The 26,274-nt window shown below is 46.6% G+C and overlaps 1 protein-coding gene across 13 annotated transcripts in view; it reads right to left on the reverse strand.

The window, feature by feature from the left end:
- The window catches only part of LIMCH1 (LIM and calponin homology domains 1), a 275,637-nt gene that overhangs the window by 3,639 nt on the left and 245,724 nt on the right, over window positions 1–26,274 (reverse strand). For 10 of the 13 annotated variants that reach the window (XM_067531174.1, XM_067531168.1, XM_067531170.1 and 7 more), the window contains 4 exons: window positions 17,221–17,341; window positions 14,847–14,933; window positions 4,018–4,126; window positions 2,283–2,385 (listed from right to left, as the gene is read on the reverse strand). In XM_067531174.1, coding sequence (XP_067387275.1) covers window positions 2,283–2,385; window positions 4,018–4,126; window positions 14,847–14,933; window positions 17,221–17,341 — 420 coding nt within the window. The remainder of the gene's footprint in view (window positions 1–2,282; window positions 2,386–4,017; window positions 4,127–14,846; window positions 14,934–17,220; window positions 17,342–26,274) is intronic. The other 3 variants (XM_067531166.1, XM_067531176.1, XM_067531167.1) reach the window with 2 other exon arrangements.

The raw sequence follows: 26,274 nt of genomic DNA on the forward strand, positions 1-26,274 counted from the left end.
CTGATCAGAAGCAGCCAGGCAATACACAAGTTAAAGAAGAGGGTTAACTACTTTGCCTATGAACTTTGTCAGTGTCACATTCATAACATTAATGATATGGACAAGAATATTTCTGTGTCTTTAAAGTTCATCTGTATTAATTTGTTGTTATAAAAAGATACGCTATCCATAGACTGCAGTCACTTATTAAAAAAAATACCCTGGCCACTTAGTTTTCTCCCTAGAACAACAAAATACACACTGATACAAGTATTTTTTATTTAAAGTTTCTAAACTGGTGTATTCTTTATGAAATAAAATCATTAGGAGCTTCAGGTAAACTTCTGGCAAGCCGCCGTTCTGCAAGCATATCCACACCTCTCTCAGCCCCTTATCTGCACAACTTCTGGTTAACAACATTATTCTCTACTGATCAGAAATTTCCATCATGTGAAACTCGGGGTGCATTTTATAACCTGGATAATGGAGAGGGTAAGAAGGGAAAAAGCTATGAGACCCATCTTATTTTAAATAGAGAGCCATTCATTTTTGGAGGCCAGGGTACCAGTTTTGAGGGGCAAGAGCACTAACCCTGCAGCACCATGTCCTCTATTTCAGACACGGTTTTCCAAATTTTTTATATATAAATAAAAGCCAAACAAAATACAGATAAACCATTTCAACAGTTTAAGGCCATCAAAATCAATCCCTCTAGAACTGCTAACTTGGACTATTTGTCCACTTTTGAAACTTAAGCAAAAGTGGGTACATTTAAAAAATTTTGTATGAAAAGAAAAGCTTCTGAGCTGCAGAGACACTGCAGAAAGAGGCCAATTTTCAGTTTAGAGTAAACATTTGAAGGTGAGCTATGAAACTCTGAAAATATTATCTGTATTACTTTAGCATGTAGGAGCCCTAGTCATGGGCCAGGACCCCTTTGTGCTCGGTGCTGTACAAATACAGAATATTAATTTGTAATGAAAACAAAGAATCTTAAATCACATGTGCACAAGTGATGTCATATAACACATAGCATTTTCCTTTACTTTCTGGCACAATCACAGTAGTAATAAAACTACCACCTCATATGTACTGAGTAATACTCAACAGTGCCCTCTCCTGTAAATATGGGACTGTAACCCTCTTTCAACCGAAACAAAAAAAAAATGTGGAAAAGGGACGAAAACTCAATTTCCTCTTCCAATGTTTATATATAAACTAGAAACACAAGTATATACATTTAAGGCCAGTTCCTCACCCACTTGTATAGGACTTTGCACAATCAAGCCTATAGATATGAAGAGATATTTCTACATTTTCTAATTTTGTTTGGTTTGATATAAGGTGCCTAAAAGAGTTTCATAACAGAAATAAAAGCAACTGTGCAAATTAATGAGAGGTTGTACAACAGCACCCTCTATCTCTAAGAATATGGAAATATTTCTAAGCTCAAAAAATCAATAAGGAATACAAAAGTCTCCTGTGTTTTGTCCAATCAATAGCAAGCATGTCCAGGATATTCGGTATTCAACAGAAATTTCAGATCCAGTCTAGGGGAGTGTTCTGTGTTTTTCTCCATACCCCCTGCCTTTTACGCAGAGTAAAAGTTCAGTATATATACTATGTATCTCACCATGTGATGGGAGGAGGGAGAGGAAGGAAGAGGTTAAAATTCTATAGTAATTTGATATCAATCACAGGCAGATGGCATAGCAGATAGGAACAAAATCTGGACTGTGCCTGGCAGTGGTTCCTACACTCTCAAATGACAAGTGAGAGATCCATGAACAGGAATCTCAAGGACATGCAAAGTCTGAGTGTGTTACAGGGGCCAGTATTTAGACATTAAATGGAATAATGGCATGTCTAATATTGCTTAATAGGGATCCTTCTGCCAATTAAAGAGCACTGTTCATCAGTTCTGAAGTAGTTTATGGACAGAAAGAGGATCAAAGTGGGATGGAGTCATGGTGAAAGCCTTCAAGACTGTGACACGGGAAGCTTCCCATCCTCTCAGAAATATGAACAACAATTAAAAATAGAGTAAGTTTACAATACCAAACATTATTCATGCATTACATTGCAAAGCTAAAATAAAGGGGGAATAGGGCAGAGAGATTTCTGAAGGCAATTGACAGTAACAACAGCTTAATATTGTTATATTAGATATGAACTATGCACAGTTAGTAAATACCTAAATTTCTTCCAACAATAAATTAAATCATGACAAGATTAACTCTAGAATGTAGTGTGGAAGGAAAAACACCATGAATACCTATCTTAAAAAGCACTTTGGTACTTACTTCTGGATCTGATGTAACAATCATTGCAGTTGAGAAGACCATTTCTAATCCTGACATCTGTGCCACTTGCTGCATCGCCAAGCTGTCCTTTACAAATTCCACACTATTGGTTGAAGAAGAATGGAGAGGGTAAGATTTATGGGACAGGTTTCTTTTTCTATATCACATTCTTTCCAGTGTTTGGATTTTCATTTCATGAGTTCCTTTTGAAGTGGGGGGAAAAAAAAAAGATTTTATGTGGTCTAAACCGAGGGCTTTTAGAGCAGACTATATTTAGGACTTGGATCCTGTAAGCCTTCGCTTCGACTAAATGTACATTAGAATCAATGAGGGTTTTGCCTGAGACATTACTATAGAATGTCTGGTGTGTAAATCAAGCTGGAAATTTTGAGAGACCAGATGTTCTCTTGAGATTTCTAGAAATCACCAGCTTAGCTGACGGAGAAATATCATAAGAATAAGTCTCTCTCAGACTTCCTGCTTGAGGTATTGGTGAAAATCAGAAAGCACATACATGAAGACACTGGAAAATGCCTGCATGCATGTCCCTTTTTGAGGGAGAAGCAAATTTCAATTTGAGACAAAGGTTAGCACTGGTTTTTGTTTTAGAGGAACAAATTTGCCCATCTTTATCTATATGCTGCCTCTTTTACAAAGTAAAAGCTGGGAGCAGCAATTTGGGATCTATAGGATATTTTTCATTAAGATGTTGGTGTAAAAACACTGAAATCATTTTTCAACTCCCTGGTCAATGCCATCATGGAGGCACTGCAATTTTAACTGTTTTTCCCCATATATAGTAAGAAGCAGCAAAATTTAAAAATCATTTACATTTAACACAAAGGTCACAAAGTGCCAAGTACATAGTACTAGCACTAACATTTGAAATGGGAGCAAGTGATGGAACGTTTAACCAGTCTTCCTTCCATCCAATACTTAGGTTCTATCTACACAGAGATCTGAAACTGTTTTAGCATCTTGTTAGTAAGAAGTTTGTTCAAATACAGTTCTCTAGAAAAGTGTCAGCATAGTTTCAAACCTCAGTGACTGGGCCACAGAAAATGTGTCTTGATATAGGGTTTGTATTGCATCTGAATCTCAAGTGTACTGGACAGCCAACATATACTTCACAAGACCACGTGTAAGACAACAGATATTAAAGTGACAGGTACTTTAGAAATGCTTATAGACAGACACCATTTCAGATTATAATTCAGATATAATTTTATCTAAAATGCTAAGCAGTGAAAGTTCTCCAAGATGAATCTGAATGAAGTCTGATAATCTGAAAATGGGAGGGAGGAGAAGGAGGGAGTTAGTCAGAATTACTTTGAAAGATTCATTTGGTAAATTATTTAAGAACAATTCATCAGACACCAGTATTCAAATATTTTATACATGGGAAACAAGATGTAAAATGGACATTAACCAGTGTCCCTAATTGAGAATTGTGCAATAATATCTATGCAGTTACTTTCTAATAAATCACAGGTCTTGTGTCTTGGTTCAATTAATATAGCCCTTGATGTAACTCTTTGATAGGAAAGTAACAAATTAACACCATTCTATTCCACTTCAGTACGAATGCATAACAGTGGTGCAGCACAACAACTTCCTCTTCCTTCCATTTCCAGCATTCATGATCACTAATTATAACATACTTTCTTCCCACACTAACATGACAAAGGTCAGATGAAATCTTTTTTAAACAACCAATATAATAATGAAATCATACCCTGAAGCAGTGAATGTGGAAATAAAGACCGAGTGTTTCAATAATCATGGCAGCTCCTTTTCCGAGAGGAAACCCACAGGTAGAACATAGTTTCTTTCCACTGACAGACCTAAAATACAATATATATAAATATATATATATTTTTAAAGTGTAAGAGCAATGTGTGGCAGAGTGAAAAAACAAGGTTACTTACCAGTAACTGTTGTTCTTCGAGATGTGTTGCTCATATCCATTCCAATGTAGGTGTGTGCGCGCCCAGTGCACAGATTCCCGGAACTTTTTCCCTAGCAAGCCCCGCAGGGCCAGCTCAGGCGCCCCCTGGAGTGCCGCGCTCATATCGCGGTATAAAGGGCACTGCTGGCTCTGCGGGTCCCCAGTCCCTTCTTTCTGCCAACTCCGAAAGTGGGGACGGGGGGTGGGTTTGGAATGGATATGAGCAACACATCTCGAAGAACAACAGTTACTGGTAAGTAACCTTGTTTTCTCTCTTCGAGTGATTGCTCATATGCATTCCAATGTAGGTGATTGAGTAGCCATACCTTGGAGGAGGGTAGGAGTTATTGGTGACCTGCTCTTGACAGCACGGCTCTGCCGAACCCCGCATCTTCCCTCGTCTGTTCCACGATGGCGTAGTGCGACGTGAACGTATGGACTGACGACCAGGTCGCTGCTCTGCAGATGTCCTGCAGGGGAACCCGCTCCAAAAAGGCTGCGGAAGAGGCCTGGGCCCTAGTGGAGTGTGCTCTTACCGCACCTGGGAGGGGTACCCCTGCCTGCTCATAGCATGCTCTAATGCAGGCAGTAATCCAGTTGGAGATTCGCTGGGTGGAGACAGGCGAGCCCTTCATCCTATCCGCCACAGCTACGAAGAGCTGTGTCGACTTCCGGAAAGGCTTGGTCCGCTCGATATAGAAGGGCAGGGCTCGCCTGACGTCCAGCGAATGTCCTCTCCTTTCCTCCTCCGACTCGTGGGGTTTTGGAAAGAACACAGGAAGGAAAATGTCCTGGTTACAGTGGAACTGAGACACCACCTTAGGCATAAAAGCCGGGTGAGGTCTCAGCCGGACCTTATCCTTATAAAAAACCGTGTAGGGGGCTCCGAGGTTAATGCCCTCAGTTCGGAGACCCTTCTGGCCGAGGTGATAGCCACCAGGAAGGCTACCTTCCACGATAAAAGGAGAAGGGAGCATGTGGCTAGGGGCTCAAAGGGGTGACCCATTAGTCCATTGAGGACCAAGTTAAGGTCCCAGGGTGGCACCGGGTCCCGCACCTGAGGGAAAGTCCTCTCCACCCCTTTAAGGAACCTCACCGACATGGGGTGAGAGAATAGGGAGCGGCCCTCCATGGGTTGGTGGAAGGCCGAAATGGCCGCTAGGTGTACCTTGAGGGAGGCCAAAGCCAGGCCCTGCAGTTTAAGCTGCAGTAAGTACTCCAAGATAGCCTGTATAGGTGAGAGGCTTGGGTGTAACCCTCTCGCTTCTGCCCACCCCGAAAACCTCCGCCACTTAGCTTTATATGTTACTTGCGTGGACGGCTTCCTGCTGCCCAGGAGGACCTGTTGAACCTGTATGGAACAGGCTCTCTCTCCCTCCGTCAGCCACAGAGTCTCCAGGCGGTGAGGTGGAGGGAGTCCAGGTCGGGGTGCAACAATCTCCCATGGTCCTGGGAGATCAGGTCGCATCGTCTGGGTAGCGGAATCAGTTCGGTGATGGAGAGGTCGAGCAGCATGCTGTACCAGTGCTGTCTCGGCCACGCTGGGGCAATCAGGATGATGTTCGCCCTGTCCCTCTTGATTTTGAGGAGGACTTGGGGCAGGAGCGGGACGGGGGGGGAATGCATACATCAAGTCCCCTGTCCAGGGTACTAAGAAGGCATCGGACAGAGAGCCCGGCTCGCGACCCCTGAGCGAGCAAAACCTCGGGCATTTCCTGTTCCCGGCTGTAGCGAACAGGTCTAGACGGGGAGTACCCCACCGTTGGAAGATGAAAGCCACTATGTCCTGGTGTAAGGACCATTCGTGGCGGGGAGAAAAGGATCTGCTGAGGCGGTCCGCCTCGCTGTTTCGTACCCCCGGGAGGTGAGAGGCAGATAAATGAAACCCGTGCCTCACCGCAAAGTCCCATAGGCGAATAGCTTCCTGGCAGAGTGCCGAGGAGCGTGCCCCCCCCGCCTGTTCACATAGAACATGGCTGCCGTATTGTCTGTGAGGACTTGGACTACCCTGCCCTTCAGGAATTGAAGGAAGGCCTTGCAGGCCAACCGGACCGCTCTGAGCTCGCGTACGTTGGTGTGCAGAGCTCTCTCCTCAGGTGACCAAAGCCCTTGGGTGCCCTGGTTGTGAGAAATGTGGGCTCCCCATCCCCGATCGGATGCGTCTGTGATGAGCGTCACAGATGGGATAAACTCTCTGAAGGGAACGCCCGTTATCACTTCCCTCGGGTCCCTCCACCAATCGAGGGACGACAGCACCTGTGGGGGAACCAGGACCATTCTAGTTAGAGAATGCCTGTGCGGTACGTACACCGAAGCCAACCACCTCTGGAGAGGTCTAAGCCTCAATCGTGCCAGTCTTACTACGTATGTAGAAGCTGCCATATGTCCCAACAGCTGCAGGCAATGCCTGGCTGTCGTCATGGGGGACAGGTGGAGATTAGATATGATGGCTGCCATTGCCTCAAATCTCGTTTGAGGGAGGAAGGCTCTGGCTTGTACCGCATCCAACTTGGCTCCAATAAACTCTATACATTGCACCGGAGTGAGTGTGGACTTTTGCTCATTAATAAGCAACCCCAGTCTAGTGCACAACTCGCGTGTGAGGAGCAGACTATGTCTCACATGAGAACTTGACTTCCCCCTGATCAACCAATCATCCAAGTAAGGGAAGATTTGAACGCCGCTACGGCGCAGGTGGGCTACCACCACGGCCATACATTTAGTAAAAACCCTGGGTGCTGAGGAGAGCCCAAAGGGTAGGGACCGTAATTGATAATGGCGTCCCGCTACCACAAACCTCAAAAACCGCCTATGGGCAGGCAATATCGAGATATGAAAGTAAGCATCCTTTAAATCAAGGGCGGCATACCGATCCCCTGGGTCAAGGACCGGAATGATTGTGGCGAGGGAGACCATACGAAACTTAATACGCCTAATATACTTATTTAGGCGACGTAGGTCCAGAATGGGTCTAAGGCCTCCCTTCGCCTTGGGGATTAGGAAATATCTGGAGTAAAATCCCTGACCCACTTCGGCCAGCGGGACTTCCTCCACCGCCCCCAGCAAGAGGAGGGACTCAATCTCCTGGACCAGGAGTTGAACTAGGGCCGGATCCCCCGTCGGGGACAGCCCAGGAGGGGTGTTGGTAGGGGAGGCTGTGAGTTGGAGGGTGTACCTCTTGGCAATCACCTCCAGGACCCACCGGTCCGTAGTAATGGCTTCCCACTCTGTAAGGAAAGGGCAAAGCCTATCCGCAAACGGCCGGTCAAGATCCCAGATAGAAGGAAGAGTACTACCCTCCTGCTCTGGTTCAAAACCGTTTATTAGTATTACCCCCTTTTGCTGGCCCCTGCTGGCCCCCCGCAGAGGACCCTTGACGGCCTCCTCTGCTGGGACCGCGGTAGCGCTCACGACCTCTCCTCTGCTGGGTGGGTCGAGGAGCCGGTCTGGGCGGAGGCGGAGGTTGCCTTTGAGCCTGTGGTCTGGACTGCTGTCTGGAGGCTTGGGGGGTATACAAGCCGAGGGACTTCAGGGTGGCCCGAGAGTCCTTGAGTGCATGCAGCTTGTCATCTGTCTTCTCTGAAAACAGCCCCAGACCATCAAAGGGCAAGTCCTGTATGGCCTGTTGAACCTCCTGGGTGAGGCCAGAGGCCTGAAGCCACGAGCAGCAGCGCATCACGACCGCCGAGGCCATAGCTCTACTGGCGGTGTCCGCCACATTGCTAGCTGACTGCAGCGCAGTGGTAGCCACCGCGGCCCCCTCCTGGAGTATCGTGGAGAAGTCCGCCTCCTGGTCGGGGGGTAGCTGGGAGGCGAACCTCTGCATTGAGGCCCACAGATTTTTATTATATTTCCCAAAGAGGGCCTGGTGGTTAGCTACTCTAAACTGCAGCGCCGCAGTAGAGTAGACCTTCCTCCCAAATAAGTCCAGCTTACGGCCCTCCTTATCTTTGGGAGTGTTACCCTGGTTCCCCTGACGGTCCCTCTGGTTGGCCGCATCGACCACCAGGGAGCTTGGCGCGGGGTGGTTATAAAGGAACTCAAAAGGCTCCTTGGGGACGTAATACTTCCTCTCCACCCCCTTGTGGAGGGCAGAGAGGAAGGGGTCTGCCAGAGCTTCCTCGCGATCTTCATGACATTGTCATGCACCGGCAAGATAGCCCGTGATGGCCCCACAGAAGTGGAGGGCCCGAAGAGCGGGTCCTCCTCCTCAGACATGAGTCTAAAATCCATGCCTAAGTTCTCAGCAGCCCTCTTTAAAAGATCCTGGTGGGCCCGGAAATCAAACAGGGGGCCCCTGCGATCCCTGGCTGCTGCCTCATCTGGTGACGAGGAGGAAGATAGGGGTAAGGGCCCAGTGGAGGGTCCCTCCCCTGGGTCTGAATGCTCCGAGCCCTGCTCCTGAGCCTTAGGGGGAGGGGGTAGTTGGGGGGCCGCCACAGATTGAACGGACACGGAGCCCTGGGGCATAGGGGCATTCCAGGGTCCCCAATACGGCCACTGCCAAGGCGCCTGGGTCCACCCGGGGACTTGCAGGGAAGGCTGTTGTAGTCTCACGGCCCTCTTGTCGCCGGAGCCTCCCGTACGTCACTTATTTCGCCGACGCATGGATCGGTCCGACGAGGACGACGTGGACCGGTGCCGACGTCTGCGGTGCCAGCGATACGAGGAGGTCGGGGAGGACGACGATGTAGCGGACCTGCCCCTGCGGCGAGAGGACTTGCGATGCCGCTTGCCCCCCCGGGACCGAGAGCGGTGCCGACGATGGCGACGCTGAGGGGACTCCGGTCGCCCAGCCATCGGTGCCGGGCCCATCGGTGCCACCGGATGCGAGCCGCTGCCTCTCAAGACGGTGGACAGAGACCTGGATCGGTGCCGGGATGGGCTCCGCATCGAAGATCGCGAGCCCGAATTCCGGTCCCCACTCAGGTCAGAGCTGGACCTGCGGCTCCGGCGATGGACTCGGGACCGCCCATGGTGCCGCGGTGCCGAGTCGCTCGACGACCTGGAGTCGGAGCTCGGAGGGGAGCCGACGCTCTCCACCCTCCGTGACCGTCTGGAAGGAGACTTGGATTGGGAACGTCTCCAACCACCGAGACCACCCAGCGCGGGTTTGCCTCGAGACGCAGGTCCCTTATCCCTCGGCCGAGGGGGGGATGGAGGCGTAGGCATGGCCATGAGGGCTCATGCCGCAGTAAACGCCTCCGGCGTCAACGGCCCTTGCGGGTGCACTCCCCCACCCCCAGGAGTCGGGAGAGGCAACCCGCGCGGAGACCCCGGTGCCGGAGTAGACTCTACGGCCCTTGGCTGGGGCGTCTCCGTACTCCCTCTGCCCTGCAAGGGCCGGGGGGAGTCCTTGGGTGTGGCCAGGGGCCGTGCCGACTTCTTCAGCCCCTTCGAGGCCCGCTGCGGTGCCGAAAGCGGTGCTGGTGGGGGGGCGCTCCGCAGCAACGACACACTCGGTGCCGACGGAGAGCGGGACGGCTCAGAAGCTGGACAGAGCGCCGACTCCATTAGAATTGCCTTTAGCCTCACGTCCCGTTCTTTTTGAGTCCGAGGCTTAAAGGACTTGCAAATTCTACATTTGTCTCGACGGTGTTCTTCGCCAAGGCACCGGAGACAGCGGTCATGCGGGTCACTGATCGGAAAGGCTTTAGCGCACAAGTCATAGTTCTTAAAGCCTGTGGAACCCGGCATGACTCCCTCTGTAGAAGGAACCCCGTCCGGGGTTCTAAACTTATCACTATAACTAATTCTAACTTATCTAACACTATAACAACTAATGAACAACAACTTTGAAACAGTAATGAAAAACTAGGGAATGAGCTACTTGCACGCAGCAAGAGGCGATAGTTCCAGCAACCATCACAGGCGGAAAGAAGGAACTGGGGACCTGCGGAGCCAGCAGCGCCCTTTATACCGCGATATGAGCGCGGCACTCCAGGGGGCGCCTGAGCTGGCCATGTGGGGCTTGCTAGGGAAAAAAGTTCCGGGAATCTGTGCACTGGGCGCGCACACACCTACATTAGAATGCATATGAGCAATCACTCGAAGATAGAACAAATGTTTATGCGGTTTTATTAGGAAGTGGTCTGGCAGAATGAGTGAAATGTTGGGAGTCAGGTGTTCCTGAGTTATAATCTTGGCTCTGCCACTCACCCATGATGTTGTCTGAGCCAAGCCACAGCACCACTCTGCTTCAGTTTCCCCATTTGTAAAATGGGAATAATGCTTATCCACTAACTTACAGACGTGCAGTGAGGATTCATTAGCTATGGGGAGATGGACTTTCAGTGGGACTTGTGCATCTAAATCACTGAAGTGCTTTTGATAGTCCCCACACCTTACGTGTCTATATAGTGCTTTGAACATGGAACACATTTACATGCCAAGTCAAACAGAGAAGGTGCAAACTGTTTAAATAGGATGGCTCCGTCAATGGAGTTAAACACAAGGAATTACTACTGCGTATTATTTTTACCCTACCTGAAGATGTAGCAATCCAACTGAAAATATACATGAATTGTCAATGTTACTAGCATAGCACACTTTTAGGTAAGTTATTTGAAAAAAATTTAGTGTTAACAGTTAAGTTTCAAATAAAATAATTCAGAAACTCACTTGTCCATCAAGGAAAATAGGGCCATTGAGTTATTTATAACCAAACTGTTATACGCTACATTGTTATACGCTACAACTGTTATACTCTACATTGATGACATTTTCATCATCTGGACCCACGGGAAAGAGTGCCTCAAAGAATTCCACCGGGATTTCAATAATTTCCACCCCACCATCAACCTCATCCTGGACCAGTCCACACAAGAAATCCACTTCCTGGACATTACAATACAAATAATGGATGGTCATATTAATACCACCCTATAGTGAAAACCAACTGACCGCAATACATATCTTCATGCCTCCAGCTTCCACCCTGGACACAATACATGATCCATTGTCTACAGCCAGGCCTTAAGATACAACCGGATTTGCTCCAATCCCTCAGACAGAGACAAACACCTACAGGATCTCCATAAAACATTCTTAAAACTACAATACCCACCTGGAGAGGTGAAAACCCAGATGGGTACCCAGAAGTCACCTACTACAGGACAGACTCAACAAAGAAAATAACAGAACACCACTGGCCGTCACCTACAGCCCCCAACTAAAATCTCTTCAACACATCATTAAGGATCTACAACCTATCTTAGCAGATGATCCCTCACTCGCTCAAGCTGTGGGAGGCAGACCTATCCTTGCTTACAGACAGCCCCACAACCTGAAGCAAATACTCACCAGCAACTGTACACCATACAAGATGAACACTAACCCAGGAACATACCCCTGAAACAAACCCCGTTGCCAGCTCTGCCCACACATCGACTCTAGTGACACCATCACAGGTCCTAACCACATCAGCCACACCATAAGGAGCTCATTCACCTGCACATCTACTAATGTAATATATGCCATCATGTGCCAGCAATGCTACTCTGCCATGTACATTGGCCAAACAGGACTGTCACTACGCAAAAGAATAAATGGACACAAATCAGACATAAAAAATGGTAACATCCATAAACCAGTCGGAGAGCACTTCAGTCTCCCAGGACACTCTGTAGCTGACTTGAAAGTTGCTATACTTCTACAAAAAAAACTTCAGAAACAGACTTCAAAGAGAAACTGCAGAGCTGGAACTCATCTGCAAACTTGACACAATCAAACTGGGTCTAAATAGGGACTTGGAATAGTTATCCCATTACAAGAAGTAATTGTCACTGTTCCCACATTCTCACCTTCTGATCTATGGTTGTGAATAGGCCTCAACTACTCTAACTGAATGGACTTTGCTTATACCTAACTTCCCCATTGTTGTTCCTGACCCTTAGATGTATATATATACCTCCTATCTGATTTCTGTTCCTTACATCTGACGAAGTAGGTTACAGCCCATGAAAGCTTATGCCTGCAGAAATTAAATTTGTTAGTCTTTATTGTGCTACAGGACTCTCGTTGTTTTTGCTTCCCTATCCTGCCACACACCCATTGTCTGTACTGTTGACGACGACATCACCATCTGCCCTATCAGTCAGGTTCATAACCTGAGAGAATGGGGGTTATTTTTGCCATGAGCATCCAGGCCATGTCCAAACCTTGAAGCCTCTCCCTCTGTAACATTTGTAAGCTCTGACCTTTTGTTTCAGTTCCTACCGCTAAAACCCTCATCCATACTCTCGTCTTCCATCCTGCTCTAGCGTCCCAGATTATCCCTTTTCAAGCTATACAAAATGATGGTCTGATCTTTGTCTGTTGCTCTGACCTTGTCGACCCTTCTTTGAAAAGCCCCACTGGCGTCCCATTCTCTATCACATCAAGTTCGAGCTTTTTTACTGTCACCTCCAAAGGCTACACAGCTCTACTTTTCCCTCTACTTACTTTATTGTTTTACCCTGCTCCCTCCACCAATTGTATGCTTCTCCCACAAGCAGTTTCACACTCTTCCATGACATCCCTTATCCATGGAATGACCTTGCTGAGTGAATGGGTAAGCTATTATTCTCTTCCTTCAAACTCCTCTAAATCTCGTGATGCCTACAAGAAATTAGCCAAATAATAAATGCTACATAGAGGGGTATTTGGTAGCGTTGATATTTAAAAATGTTTTTACTGTATGTTTTAATGCCCTTCTCCTAGTTATCCTTTGCCCATCTTCTTAGCTTGTAAGTTCTCAGGCAGTGACTATATATTCTTGTGTGTGTTGATCATACTTAAAATATTGTAAGTGTTACCATAATACAGACAACTGCCACCAATGAGGTTATACTAATTTTTCAGGTCAGTATATCAATAAGGACTGGTAAAATATTTAAATCCTATAAATTAAGTGTTTTAGAAATAACCCCAAAAGATATTTTAACATTTTTAATGAGAGCAATGACATTATATCCAGTCCCTTGTTCCCAACATACACATTGTTAATTTAGTCCAATTAATCTGAAGCCCAGAAGAGGGACTCAAATCAGGGTACAGCTGCTATAAATGTGAAGAAATAATTCAGAGTTTAAATAAAGCAAAATATTGTTATGAGCTACGTGAAACCTTGTTATGGGCTGAGTTAAAATGCCATTGAGATTGACAGGTGCAAACTCTACTTTAGATGGGATTTATGCTTATAGTTATGTTAGCTGAAGGCTAACGTAGTATGTGAACCTGCCCAAGAGTTTTTGCTGAGTACTGTTTTTGGAAATGGTGAGGAGGTGCATGGGAAGGCAGAACAGACCAAAAAAACCCCCAAAGAAATAAAGCCCCTGGATAAGACACAGGGAGAGGGAGCCTGAAGGAACAGCTGAAAGCACAGTGGCCAAACCAGGAAGAAACATGCAGAGAGGCTTTTAGGTCAGATGTGCAGGCTTGGGTCAAAAAGGGAGCAACAACATGTTCTGCAAAAAAAATAAAAAAAAATAAAAATCCCATCTGCCATTAGATCATTAGCAAAAACAAGAGGAGAGATTCAAAAGAAAGGTGCCAGTGATCTACTGCCAATGCAAATAGCATTGGCAAGAGGGCACTGTGTAATGAAATGTAGCAGAAATATGCTGTATTATTTCAAGTCATAAAACAAGGAGACCTTCATGAGACATTAAGTCATTTAATAAACCCATATACAAAACACTAAATTAAACACCACCCTCCATTCAACCAACCCTTTGCTAAACATTTAGTTTGGGTTGGCACGTATGTCTCATTGAAAGCTGCGTCGCTCTCTGTGTGAGAGAACTAGGCCTCTAAGAGATTAGCATGAGTGTAGCAATATCAAAGGAACCAACATGTGTTTCAAGTCAAGGAATTAAGGACCGGATTTCTGTCAACAAGTGTTGAAATGTCAGTCTCATGAACAGCTTCCACAACTAAGTTTAAGTTGATATATTTTTCCTACTTCAGCTAAAACCTGGATTAAATTTGAAAACCCTAAACACAGCTGAAAATACTTGATGTGACATTTTGATGCTAGTGAATCAGGATTAGTGTTGTATATAGTGGGAGAATAGAGCGATTTATAATCAAGAACCCACACTCCGCCTCTTTTCTAATTTTATGCAGGAGGTACTGAACACATAAACCAAAGCCTGAATTGTTTTGCACTTAAATTGTGCTGCTGGAAAGCTCTCCCGTGTGTGTTTCAAATGAATAGTAATCTATATTACTAACAGGGGTGGTAGCTCCCACAAAATCTGACCCTGCTGCTCCAAAGCACGTGCTGAACTTTAAGCACATGAATAGTCCTAAACCAATGGATGCCCTCTTGTGCTTAAGCGCTTTGTTGGACTGGGGCTTACATTGTATTTGGAATTTTATAGCAATATTAAGTCCCATAAACTAGTGTTTGCACTGAACTGCATTTTTTTTTTATAAGTGTTAAACTAGACAGCAACAGTGGAAAAAAACAAAAAAATCTACAATGGTAGGAAATTACACATTGCAGGAGATGTGAAAATGCCAATAATGTTAAAATAATATTAATATAATTGAATGGCCACAATTTATCTTTGAAGTTTCCCTTAAAGTTATATTTGAAAAGAATTAATCCATCTGCAAAATTCCTTATTGACCTTTGGTACCTGTTGGGTGACTGACTATGAGGGGTAGGAGAGCATGGAGATGACGGTCCAGGCCTAAAATTCTCATGACAGCCTGTCCTAAAATAGAGAAGAGAAAGTTAGAATGAGATTAAAAGTAAATAAATAAAAATCTTAGCACTCTCATACTGATGAGGTAAAAATAAGCCAAAACTAAAATTTAGTCCTGCTGCTTAAATACAATCGCTATAGTTAGTAAACTATAATATAAATTAAACACTCACTGTTGTTTTGACATGAAGAATAAATAATTTTTTGGAGCGTTAGTCTAGCAAGAATATCTATTCCCATCAAATACTAGCTTCATCCTAGGCCCCCAAAATACTGGAGAAGAGGGGAATGCAAGGAAGAGCTGGGCAAATAATTTGTAATGAAAAATTACTGGATAATTTTCACACCTCTCTGGTCAAAAGTTGTGTGTGACCAGATCATGTTTTGCTCATATGTACCAATTATTAACTGAATAATTTCAATAAAAATTCTCACCGTGTAAATTGTTGTGTGTATTAGATAGCCGAATTTCAAACCAAACAGATTAGTTGTAGTTGGACACAAGTCACATGGTATATTTATATTCCTAGACTTACCAAACAACACAGTTATAATTAAAATAATAAATGAGGAAAAACAAGAGGAGTGAAATAAGAGTTATAGGTGAGGGATAAGGCATGCATTTGTATAAAAGTTTATGTTAATGTTTAGGGTGCTGATCAATGCTTAACTATGAGCTCTAAAACGTTTCTCTCTCTCATATACAACATTTGATATTTTGCTTGTGAAACTTAAGTCAAAATGTCTTCTTTTACTAAGAGTGCAGAAGCAATCCTTTAGTACTGCTTACCTAGAAATGCAGGGGATAGTACCAGAGAAAGAAAATGAAACCAAAGTGAAGATCCAGAAGAATATTGCTAATCTTAATATCTTTTCTTATGCTCTTATATGCTTGATAGCTTTTAAAGACAAAGAAAATGGCAATGGAAAGTAGCAGCAAGAATATTTCAGCATCAGAAGAAAGTCAGTTGATATTTGACTCTCTAGCCTTGACTACTTTCACTCAGATTGCATTTCTTATGAAATGCAAAGATGAATATTACATCATTAAAGGTTGGGAAATTGAGTTCTCAAAAATCAATGGGAGTTTTGCCATTGACTTCAATGGGGTCAGAATTTTTCTCAAGGTGTCTACGGCAGTGTTAACCCTGCTGCTTTGCACAGTGTGTATTGTGGCAAAGCACTTCCTTAGTCTTGCCAGGATAGCGCTTCCTCCTCTGGTGGGACGGGCCTGGGGTAAATCTGCCCCACCCTGGACAAGTCTTTTAGCTTCTTTCTTTGGTGCCTCTGGCTTAGAGCGTTCAAGGTGGGCCTTGGTTCGGGCCCAAGGAGTGCCCCACCGAGGGGAGGAAGGATTAAGTCTATAAAACCCAGACCTGGAGGAATACCTTTCCCTAGCCCCCTTTCTGGAGTAGCAATCATGGTGGTGTGGCTTTGGGGGGTGTCAAGTCCTTCCCCCAAGCTGGTACCCAAGTTTGGTTGTTTCCCTTGTGGGGAGAAGCACAGTCTCCCGTGTTGGAGTTTACCTCACTGCTGTCACACGCCTTGCAACAGCTTGAGTCTTTCCCCTTTCTCTCCCCCAGAGGTGGAGTTTTAACTGGTCTCAAGCAGCCCTTGATTGGGGTCAGGTGTCTCTAACTGACCTGGAATAAATCCCTCCCAGCATGTAGTAAAAGGGGCTTTTAACATTCTAGGGCTGACATATCAGCCTTCTAGCACCCTCTTGTACCCTTTGACCCCCACACCCATTCCTGGTTTTTCATTCGTTGTGCCCCAAAATTAGTTGAGTCCTGGGCCCAGTGACTCCTCCCCTTAGGCTGTGAGAGGGGCTTTAGCAGTGGGCAGGCACAGAACCCAAATAGTAGCATCCTCTTGTAGCCATCCAGGCTGACTTTGTCACAGTATATATTTATGGTATACAATTTGTACAAACTGCTATACATTCCAGGAATTAAAGGGCTAAAGAGAAGTCACACAAGTACTACAGCCGGGGGTATAGGCTTCAACAGGGAGGGGAATTATAAGAGAACAGTTGGAGGAACTGAAATTAATAAAGCTTGGCATTCTGTAGGAAAGCCAGTAACTAGCAACAATTATACATGGTATGATTCATCAGCTTTGGTCCAACAAAATAGCATGTTTTAAAGTAACTTATGAAACACATTGGACAGCATCAAAAAGAAAATTAGAGTTAACAAAACTTCTCAAACTTTACAATATATTTTATTTGTAATGCATTTAGAAAGACATCTCATGATTGGTAAAGGTTGCTATCAAGTAAATCTCCATGACCCACCTCCTCCTTTCGCCTGTGGAATTAGCCTGCTGGCCACTGCTCTGATCCAGAGGTGTTTTCTGTTTAACTTCTTCTGAAACGTGTGGGGACTGTTTCGTTAACTGCTGATTCCATGACACATCTGAAGTAACAGAGTGGGATACACTGAATACTTGAGATAAAAACCATTTGAAAAGATTATTTTTAACCAATGTAGCTTGTGGATACATAACAAAAAAGGAAGGTATGAAAGTCAAACAGGCAACTGCACCTAGAGAAATAAGGCCAATACACAGTCTTGTTAACCCTTGTAAGAAGAGACACCAGATTATGTTCAGTATATTTTGCGGTCAGGAATAAATACAGGAGCACTGCAGTTGAGCTACTTAAATAGCCAAAACAAAATGTTTCTAATCAATGGTGCTTGTGCATCCCAGCTTCCAGGCAACTACAAGAGTTATACGCATGCAGAGTGCTGACACACGAGCACTGGGGAGAGCTGATTTAGGCATTAATAAAAAGAATGTGGGCCGTTCATGACTGCTATTCAGTGCTACTGATGTCCTAGTAGCCCTAGCAATAGTCTTTTCTCCCTGTGACTCCTCTCTGCCTTTTGATCATTTTATAAGGCTCAGCAGCTATGACAGCTGGTCAGTGGCCCATGGAAAGCTCGGTGAATGTGCTTTAGGCCAGTATTCAGTGAATTCAGATGTTTAGGGAGCCAGACCTGCTAGACCTTGTCACACCAGATACCTCTTGTCTTTGGAGTGGAAGGGAGAAGACTGCATGGGCTTCTCCTGAAGAATTTTACTATTCATAGTTTAGGAAAGGCCTCTGCTTGAAGACACCAACCACTTGGATTAGAGAGAAGGAGAGAGAGAAAAAGGGCCTTTGGTCTCCGCCACTCAGAAAGGCAGGGACAGGAGAGGCATGCAGACTTCCATATGAACAATCCCAGCGACTGGGGGTGGGGTATGATTGGAGAAGTGAGTGATCATATCAAAAGGTAGGTAACCTACCTTCATCATCAAGAAAAGCAGAATCCTGTTGGGCATTGGGCTACCAAGGCATTGGCGAGAGAGTTGGAAAACTCAAAGGATCAAAGGCAAGAGAAAAGCTATCAAGACCACTGGTGGACAAGTTGGGGAGAACCTCAAAAAGTCTGGTTAGAGTTCAGATAAATAGCTGAACTTTTTGAAACCTTTGAAAGTTTGTTTATCACTACTTGAAATGTATTCTTTGAAAAGTCATCTTTGTTCATGTGTGCAAGCATACTTCACAGGATATCATTCTTTGTTTTTATCCATAAAGAAGCCTTTACAAAACATAGAATGAAATTCCCACACAATATACAAAACTACTAAGTTTAAACTGTGAATTTGCACAGGAAACATGTAACAATTTAAATAATTTAACCCATTCTCTCACCTCTTTTTCAGAGATAACCAAGTTTTTGTTAAATCAAAACATGAAGATATAAAACTTCAATAAATTCAAAAATCAAGTTTACTTTTGACCATTAATCCCACTTGTTTACTTTTCACTCAGATTAGACAATGAAAATACACTAGCTAATTTCACTTTTCACTCTCCAGCTCTCCTGATCTTGCACTGCCTGTCAGTGGCTGGGTTGCAATGCTTGGTTGAAATCCAAACAAACAACTTTTATTAGAATTTTTAAAAAATTCTATTAATCTGAGATTTGGTAAAACATATCTGAAGACAAAATTGATCTCAGTATCTATAATTGGAGGAATAAAAAACAGTTACCTACCTTTCATAACTGTTGTTCTTCAAGATGTGTTGCTCATGTCCATTCCAAGTAGGTGTGCGTGCGCCACATGCACAGTTGTGGGAAGGTTTTTCCCCAGGGATACCCATCGGGTCAGTGCAGGCACCCCCTGGAATGGCACCCTCATGGCATTGTATATAGGGCCCTACCGACCCGCTGCCTCCTCAGTTCCTTCTTGCCACTCAGCTCCAACAAGAGGGGTAGGTGGGTGGGTCTTGGAATGGACATGAGCAACACATCTTGAAGAACAAGTTATGAAAGGTAGGAAACCTTTTTTTCTTCTTCGAGTGCTTGCTCATGTTGATTCCAAGTAGGTTACTCCCAAGCTGACCCGGGGGGAGAGGGGTCGGAGCTCACAAGATGGCTGACTGAAGCATCGTTCTGCTGAATGCTGCATCATCTCTAATGCCTGTTGGGTAATGGCATAGTGTGATGTGAACGTGTGGATGGAAGACCATGTTGCAGCTCTACAGATCTCCTGTATGGGGATTTGTCCCAAGAATGCTGCTGAGGACGCCTGCACCCTGGTAGAATGTGCTTTCAGGGCCAGGGCTGGAACCTTAGCCAGGTCATAGCAGCTTCTGATACAAGAGGTAATCCACGACAAAATCCTTTGTAATAACACTGGCAGACCCTTCATCCTGTTCACCACTATGAAAAGCTGATTTGACATTCAAAACGGTTTAGTTCGTTCTATATAGAATGCCAACTCCCAACTGACATCCAGCGAGTGGAGAGATCTCTCCCTGCTGTTAGCATGTGGCTTCGGAAAGAATATCGGCAAAAAGATTTCCTGACTGTCATGGAAATGGGAAACCACCTTGGGGATGAAAGCTGGTAGGGACATAGCTGTACCTTATCCTTGTGGAACACTGTATATGGTGGGTCAGAGGTTAATACCTTAAGTTCTGACACCTTCCTTGCTGAGGTGATCACGACCAGGAAGGTCACGTTCCATGAGAGATATAAGAGAGAACAAGTTGCTAGGGGCTCAAATGGAGGCCCCATCAGTTTATTGAGTATCAGGTTAAGATCCCAAGCCAGAATGGGGCGATGAACCGTGGGGTAAAGTCTTTCTAAGCCCTTGAGAAACCGGGACACCATAGAATTGGCAAATACTAAGCAGCCTCCTTCCCCTGGGTGGAAAACAGAGATGGCTGCTAAGTGCACCTTTATCGACGATGCAGCCAGCCCTAGCTGCTTCCAGTTCAGCAGGTAATCCAAAATAAGGGGCAGTGAAGCCTCAGTCGGGGGAGTTCCCCTCTGAGACGACCACATTGAGAATCTTTTCCATTTAGTCAAGTACTCCACCCTAGTGCAGGCGTGGCCAACCCGTGGCTCGCGAGCCGCATGCGGCTCTTTGCTCAGACAAATGCGGAGCTCGAGAGAAGAGGGGGAGTGAAATTGATGAGCTGCCCCCAAAATTGACAGATCAGTGTGAACTGTGGGTGGTAGAGAGAGGAGGGGGAGTGAAATTGACGTGCTGCCTGAGGGCAAGGTAACTGGAGCTCTTTGTCTCTCACTGGTTGGCCACCCCTGCCCTAGTGGAAGGCTTTCTGCTACCAAGGAGGACCTCCAGTACTTGCTAGGAGCACATTGCTTCCCAAGGCTTCAGCCACACAGCTTCCATGCCGTGAGGTGAAGTGATCCTAGGCTGGGATGACAGAGCTGCCCATGATTTTGTGTGATCACGTCCAGAACCAAGGACAGAGTGACTGGAGTGTCTATGGAAACCTGAAGCAGGGTCGTGTACCAGTATACCAGTGTTGTCTGGGCCAAGCTGGGGCTATGAGTATGACGGAGGCCCTGTCTCTCCTGATTTTCAGGAGGACCCTGTGAATGAGAGGGAACGGCAGAAAAGCATAGCACAGGAACTGGTACCATGGAAGGAGGAATGCATCTGCCAGGGGTCCCAGACTGTTATTCAGGTAGGAGCAGAATTGATGATACTTCCTGTTGGATTGCGTTGCAAAGAGGTCCACTTGGGGAAACCCCCACTTTTGGAAAATGTCCCTCGCTATATCTGAGCGGAGGGACCATTCGTGGAGATTGAAAGAGCGGCTGAGATAGTCCGCCAGCTCGTTCTGAGCACCGGGCAGGTAAGACGCTTCCAGGTGGATTGATTGGGCAATGCAAAATCCCATAGCTGGAGGGCTTCCTGGCACAGAAGAGAGGAGCGTGCTCCCGTCTGTTTATATAGAACATTGCCATGGTGTTGTCTGTCATTACTGACATGACTCTTCACAGTAAGTGAGGCTGGAAGGCTTGGCAGGCTAACCGGATCGCTCGTAGCTCCCTGACGTTTATATGAAGTGATAGCTCTTCTGTGGACCACAGGCCCTGCGTTCTCAGTGAGCCGAGACGTGCTCCCCATCCCAACACCAAATCGTTCATAACTACCGCCACAGAGAGCTGTGGAGTGACAAATGGGACCCCCGCCCGCGAACCTGCTGCAGGTCTAGCCACCACTGGAGAGATTCTAATACTTGAGGTGGGAGGGAGACTACCTTGTCCAGCCTGTCCTTGTTGGGCCAATAAACCGATGCCAGTCACAGCTGGAGAGATCTGAGTCTCAACCTCGCATGTTTGACCACGTACGTGCATGAAGCCATATGGTTTAGAAGAATGAGGCAACCCCAAACTGTGGTGGTGGGAAATTGTCTGAAGCCCCTTATTATTGAGCCCATGGCCTGAAAATGAGCCTCTGGTAGCAGTGCCCTGGCCTGGACCAAGTCTAGGACTGCTCCAATGAACTCTATTCTTTGCATGGGCTCTAATGTTGATTTGTTTGTGTTCAGCTGAAGACCCAGACTGACAAAGGTCGACCATATTAGGGCAACATGAGCCTCCACTTGCTCCTTGGAACAGCTCCTGACCAACCAATCATCCAGGTATGGGTACACTTGAACGCAGTGCCTTCTTAGGAATGCCTCGACAATGGCCATACACTTGGTGAAGACTCTTGGAGCTGATGAGAGGCTGAATGGGAGGGCCATGAATTGATAATGGTTACGCCCACCACAAATCTGAGGAATCTCCTGTGAGAAGGTGAGATGTGAAAATAGGTATCTTTTAAGTCGAGGGCGGCATACCATTTGCCCGGATCCAGACAGGGGTATAATCGAGGCAAGGGAAACCAGGTGGTTTTAGTTTCTTTATGAACCTGTTGAGATTTCGCAAGATAATAGGTCTGAGTCCCCCTTTTGCCTTGGGGGATCAGGAAGTGTCTGGAGTATCTGCCCCTTTCCCCTCAGGTCCTGAGGAACCTCTTCCACTGCTCTGGCGTGTAGTAGTTGCTGCACTTCTTGTATTAGAAGTTGCTCGTGAGAGAGGTCCCTGAAGAGGGACGGGGAAGGGGTGGAAGGGTGGGGTAGAACAAAACTGGAGGGAGTATCCCAGTTCTACCGTGCACAAAACCCATGTTATTCGGGCCCAGGTCTGCTAGAAATGGGATAAACAATTTAGAAAAGGAGGGCAAGGATCTTGGTACTGTCCTGGAGTATCATCCTCAGGCATAACTTCTAAAGTTCTGTTCTGGGCCGGAGGGTTGTTTGCCTGAGCCTCTACTCGGCTTAGAAGGTTGAGGCGTTCTATGCCTATTGTTTCTACCCCTTTTCATTGAGAAGTCCTGCCTGGGTTGGGAGGGGTAGAACCTCTTACCTGATTGAGGCTTAAAATGTTTCCTCTGGGTGAAGGGCATGTGGAGCCCCAAGGATTTTAATGTCGCCCTCGAGTCCATAAGACTATAGAGCTTAGAGTCAGTTTGCTCTGAAAACAGGCCCCCTCCTTCAAAGGGTAAGTCTTGTATTGTGGACTGTACTTCTGGTGGAAGGCCCAACACCTGCAGCCAGGAGCTTCGTCTCATGGCCAGGCCCAAAGCCATAGTCCTTGTCATTGAATCAGCTGCATTCAGCGCAGCCTGGAGCGATGTCCTGGCTACCGCCTTGCCTTCCTCCACCATGGCCCCAAACTCAGTCCTGGAGTTGGATGGGAGCAGGTCTTTAAACTTCAACATCGCCTCCCACGAATTGAAGTTGTACCTGCTAAGAATCGCCTGTTGGTTGGTGATAAGCAGCTGGAGCCCATTAGTGGAATAGACTTTCCTCCCAAATAAGTCCAGTCTTTTGGGCTCTTTTGACTTGGGCACGGGGTTCTGCTGGCCTTGTCTCTCTTTCTTGTTCGCTGCAAATACTACCAGTGAACTGGCTGCGGATGAGTAAACAGGTACTCATATCCCTTGGATGGTGCAAAATATTTTCTCTCTATCCCCTTTGCCATGGGGGGAATCAAGGAAGGGGTTTGCCACAAGGTTTTCGTTGTGGTCTGGATTGTCTTGATCAGAGGCAAGGCTACCCTGCAGGGCCCCTCAGGTGCCAGGATATCCACTATTGAATCCACTGACTCTCTAACCTGCTCTGCTTGCAACCTCAAGTTCTGAGCCACCTGTCTCAGGAGCTCTTGATGTCTATTGTCCATAGGGATGTGGTAAGCTGTTGATCCTGCCACCGCTTCATCTGGAGAGGAAGAGGACAAGGCCCTTCACATGATGTCAGCCTCTTGGATGTCCTGATCAGCACGATCCTCCCTGTCCTGCGCCCCGTTGTCTGCTTCAGGACACTTTCCAGGGCCAGGGTCTTCCTCCATATCATGTCCCACACTGACTGCTGCCAGCAGCTCTGTTTCCCTGTGACCCCCAACCTCAGTGCCACGTGGAGGGGCTCTATGCTCTGAGGTATATGTTGTCTGGATCTCTGAGATGACCAAGTAGGGGCCTTTAGGCTGCGACCCTTGGGCCTGATGGTATGCCCATGGGGTCTAGAAGGACCATTGCTGGGGCATCTGCCATTGCATATGTCCCCATTGGAGTGCCCTGCCTCTTCTCCTTTGCGGGGTGGCGCCTTCCTGACCTGCACCTACTTCGCTTAGAGGAGTATGACTCTGCCTCTGAGTCTGAAGACCGAGGTTCCACTCGTGGAGACCGGGGGGAGCCGTAGAGCAGTGCCGAAACACAGGCAATCGGTGCTTGGAAGACTGGTGCTGGGGCAAGGCAGAGCAGTGCTGATGTGCGGGAGACTGGTGCTGGGGCGAGGCTGAATGGTGCCCAGGTGAAGGAGATTAGTGCTGGGGCACAGGTGGCCAGTGCTGGGGCAAGGGCGACCTTTGACGATGCACGGGGACCGGTGCCGTGGCCAGTGAGACCAGTGCCGCATCATTGCCAGATTGCCTCTAAACGGTACCACGACGTGCGGTGCCAGAGGTCTTAGTTCAGGCACCCTTTCTCCTGAGGCGGGAGACTGTTGGGCCATCATGGAAATCAAGTCCCTTGCCACCTCAAATGTATCCAGCGTGGAAGGGAGTACAGCTCTTCCACCTCACTTTCCTTTGCCAGAGAATCTGGGTGTGCTGGACGCACAGGTGCCCTCTGCAGAGCTGACGTGGACGACCCTGGAGGTTTCTGTGCCTGGTGTGCCTGCGGGCATGGCACGGTAGCGTCCTTTCCCAAAGTTCGCACCGTAGGCAAGGGGCCTCTATCAGCCCTCTGCTTCTTGCAGGACAGCGGTGAATGGGAACGGTGCCACGCTGGTCTTTGGGCCAGCAAGAGGTGCGGGGATTCCCTTGGCACCAAGCTCTTCTTTGGTGCCTGGTCTCGAACGGACGCTGGAACACTGGGCACCGATGTGCCGGGTGCTAGGTCCAGAGATTGTGCCCGGAAAGCTGCCTCCATAAGGATCTGCTTAAGATGAGCACTTCTCTCTTTCCTGCTCCTGAGGCAAAACTCTTGCAGATCCTGCAGCGATCAGTTTGGTGCGACTTCCTGAAGCACTTCAAACAGGAGTTGTGCAGATCGCCTTTGGGCATAGGCTTTTGGCTGGATCTGCAGGGCTTGAAGCCTTGGGCCTGAAGCATGCCCTGGTACCCCAAGAAGGGGAATACAACTAAAGGAGGAAGAACCCCATTAACTAACACTTAACTATAAAACTTATTTTTTAAAAACACTAGCTAACTAACTATTTTAGCTATTACAGGAACCATTATCGATATGGGGAGAGTACTTGAAGACACAAGGTAAAGAAGCTCCAATGACCGTCATGGGCGGTAAGGAGGAACTGAGGTGGCGGCAGGTCCGCAGGGCCCTATATACAATGCCATGAGGGTGCTACTCCAAGGTGTGCATGCACTGACCCAATGGGTACCACTGGGGAAAAAACTTTGACGCCTGTGCATGCGGTGCACACACGCACCTACTTGGAATCAACATGAGCAAGCGCTCAAAGAACTTTTAAAAACAGCTGTGTTGGGAAAATGGTTAATCAGAGAACATAAGAATGGCCATACTGGGTCAGACCAATGGTCCATCTACACCAATATCCTGTCTTCCAATAGTGGCCAGTGCCAGCTTCAGAAGGAATCTATAGAACAGGGCAATTATTGAGTGATCCATCCCATCATCAGTCCCAGTTTCTGGCAGTTATAGGTTTAGGGACACCTCAGAGCATGGGCTTGCATCCCTGACCATCTTGGCTAATAGACATTGATGGACCTCTCCTCCATGAACCCGGTTATACTTTTTGTCTTCACAACAGCCCCTAGCAATGAGGTCCAAAAGGCTGACTATGCCTTGTGTGAAGAAGCATTTCCTTATATTTGTTTTAAAACTGCTGCTTATTAATTTCATTGAGTGAAATTGTATTATGTAAAGGGGCAAATAACATTTCTTTATTTACTTTCTCCACATCATTCACGTTTTATAGACTTCTCTCACATCCCATTTAGTTGTCTATTTCCTAAGTTGAACAGTCCGAGTTTTTAAATCTCTTCTCATATGGAAGCTGTTCCATACCCCTAATATTTTTTGTTGCCTTTCTCTATACCTTTCCCAATTCTAGTACATGTTTTTTGAGATGGGGCAACCAGAACTGCCAACAGTATTCACAGTGTGGGCATACCCTGGGTTTATATATAGGAGAACCTCAAAGATATGAACACCAGAGTTACGAACTGACTGGTCAATCGTACATCCTGTGAAACTGGAAGTAAGTAATCAGGCAGCAGTGGAGGGGGGAAAAAAAGAAAGCAAATACTGTGCTTGTATTGCATGCAGGCCAGAAACAGTCTGGGTCTGTGCTGTTCCACCCCCTCCCACCTTATCCCACTGAGAGGAGGAAGCTGTTTTAACCACCCCCACCCCCACTCTGGAGCCCAGGAAAGAAAGCTCCCTGCTGATCCTGCTGCCAGAAACTGAAGGTTGCAGCCAAAGCCTGACCTGGAGCTGGAGTGGGAGT

The sequence above is a fragment of the Emydura macquarii genome, unplaced genomic scaffold (genome assembly GCF_026122565.2).
Source record: "Emydura macquarii macquarii isolate MOO-44397 ecotype Brisbane River unplaced genomic scaffold, CSIRO-AGI_Emac_v2 contig_3128, whole genome shotgun sequence".
In the NCBI taxonomy this organism is placed as follows: Eukaryota; Metazoa; Chordata; order Testudines; family Chelidae; genus Emydura; species Emydura macquarii.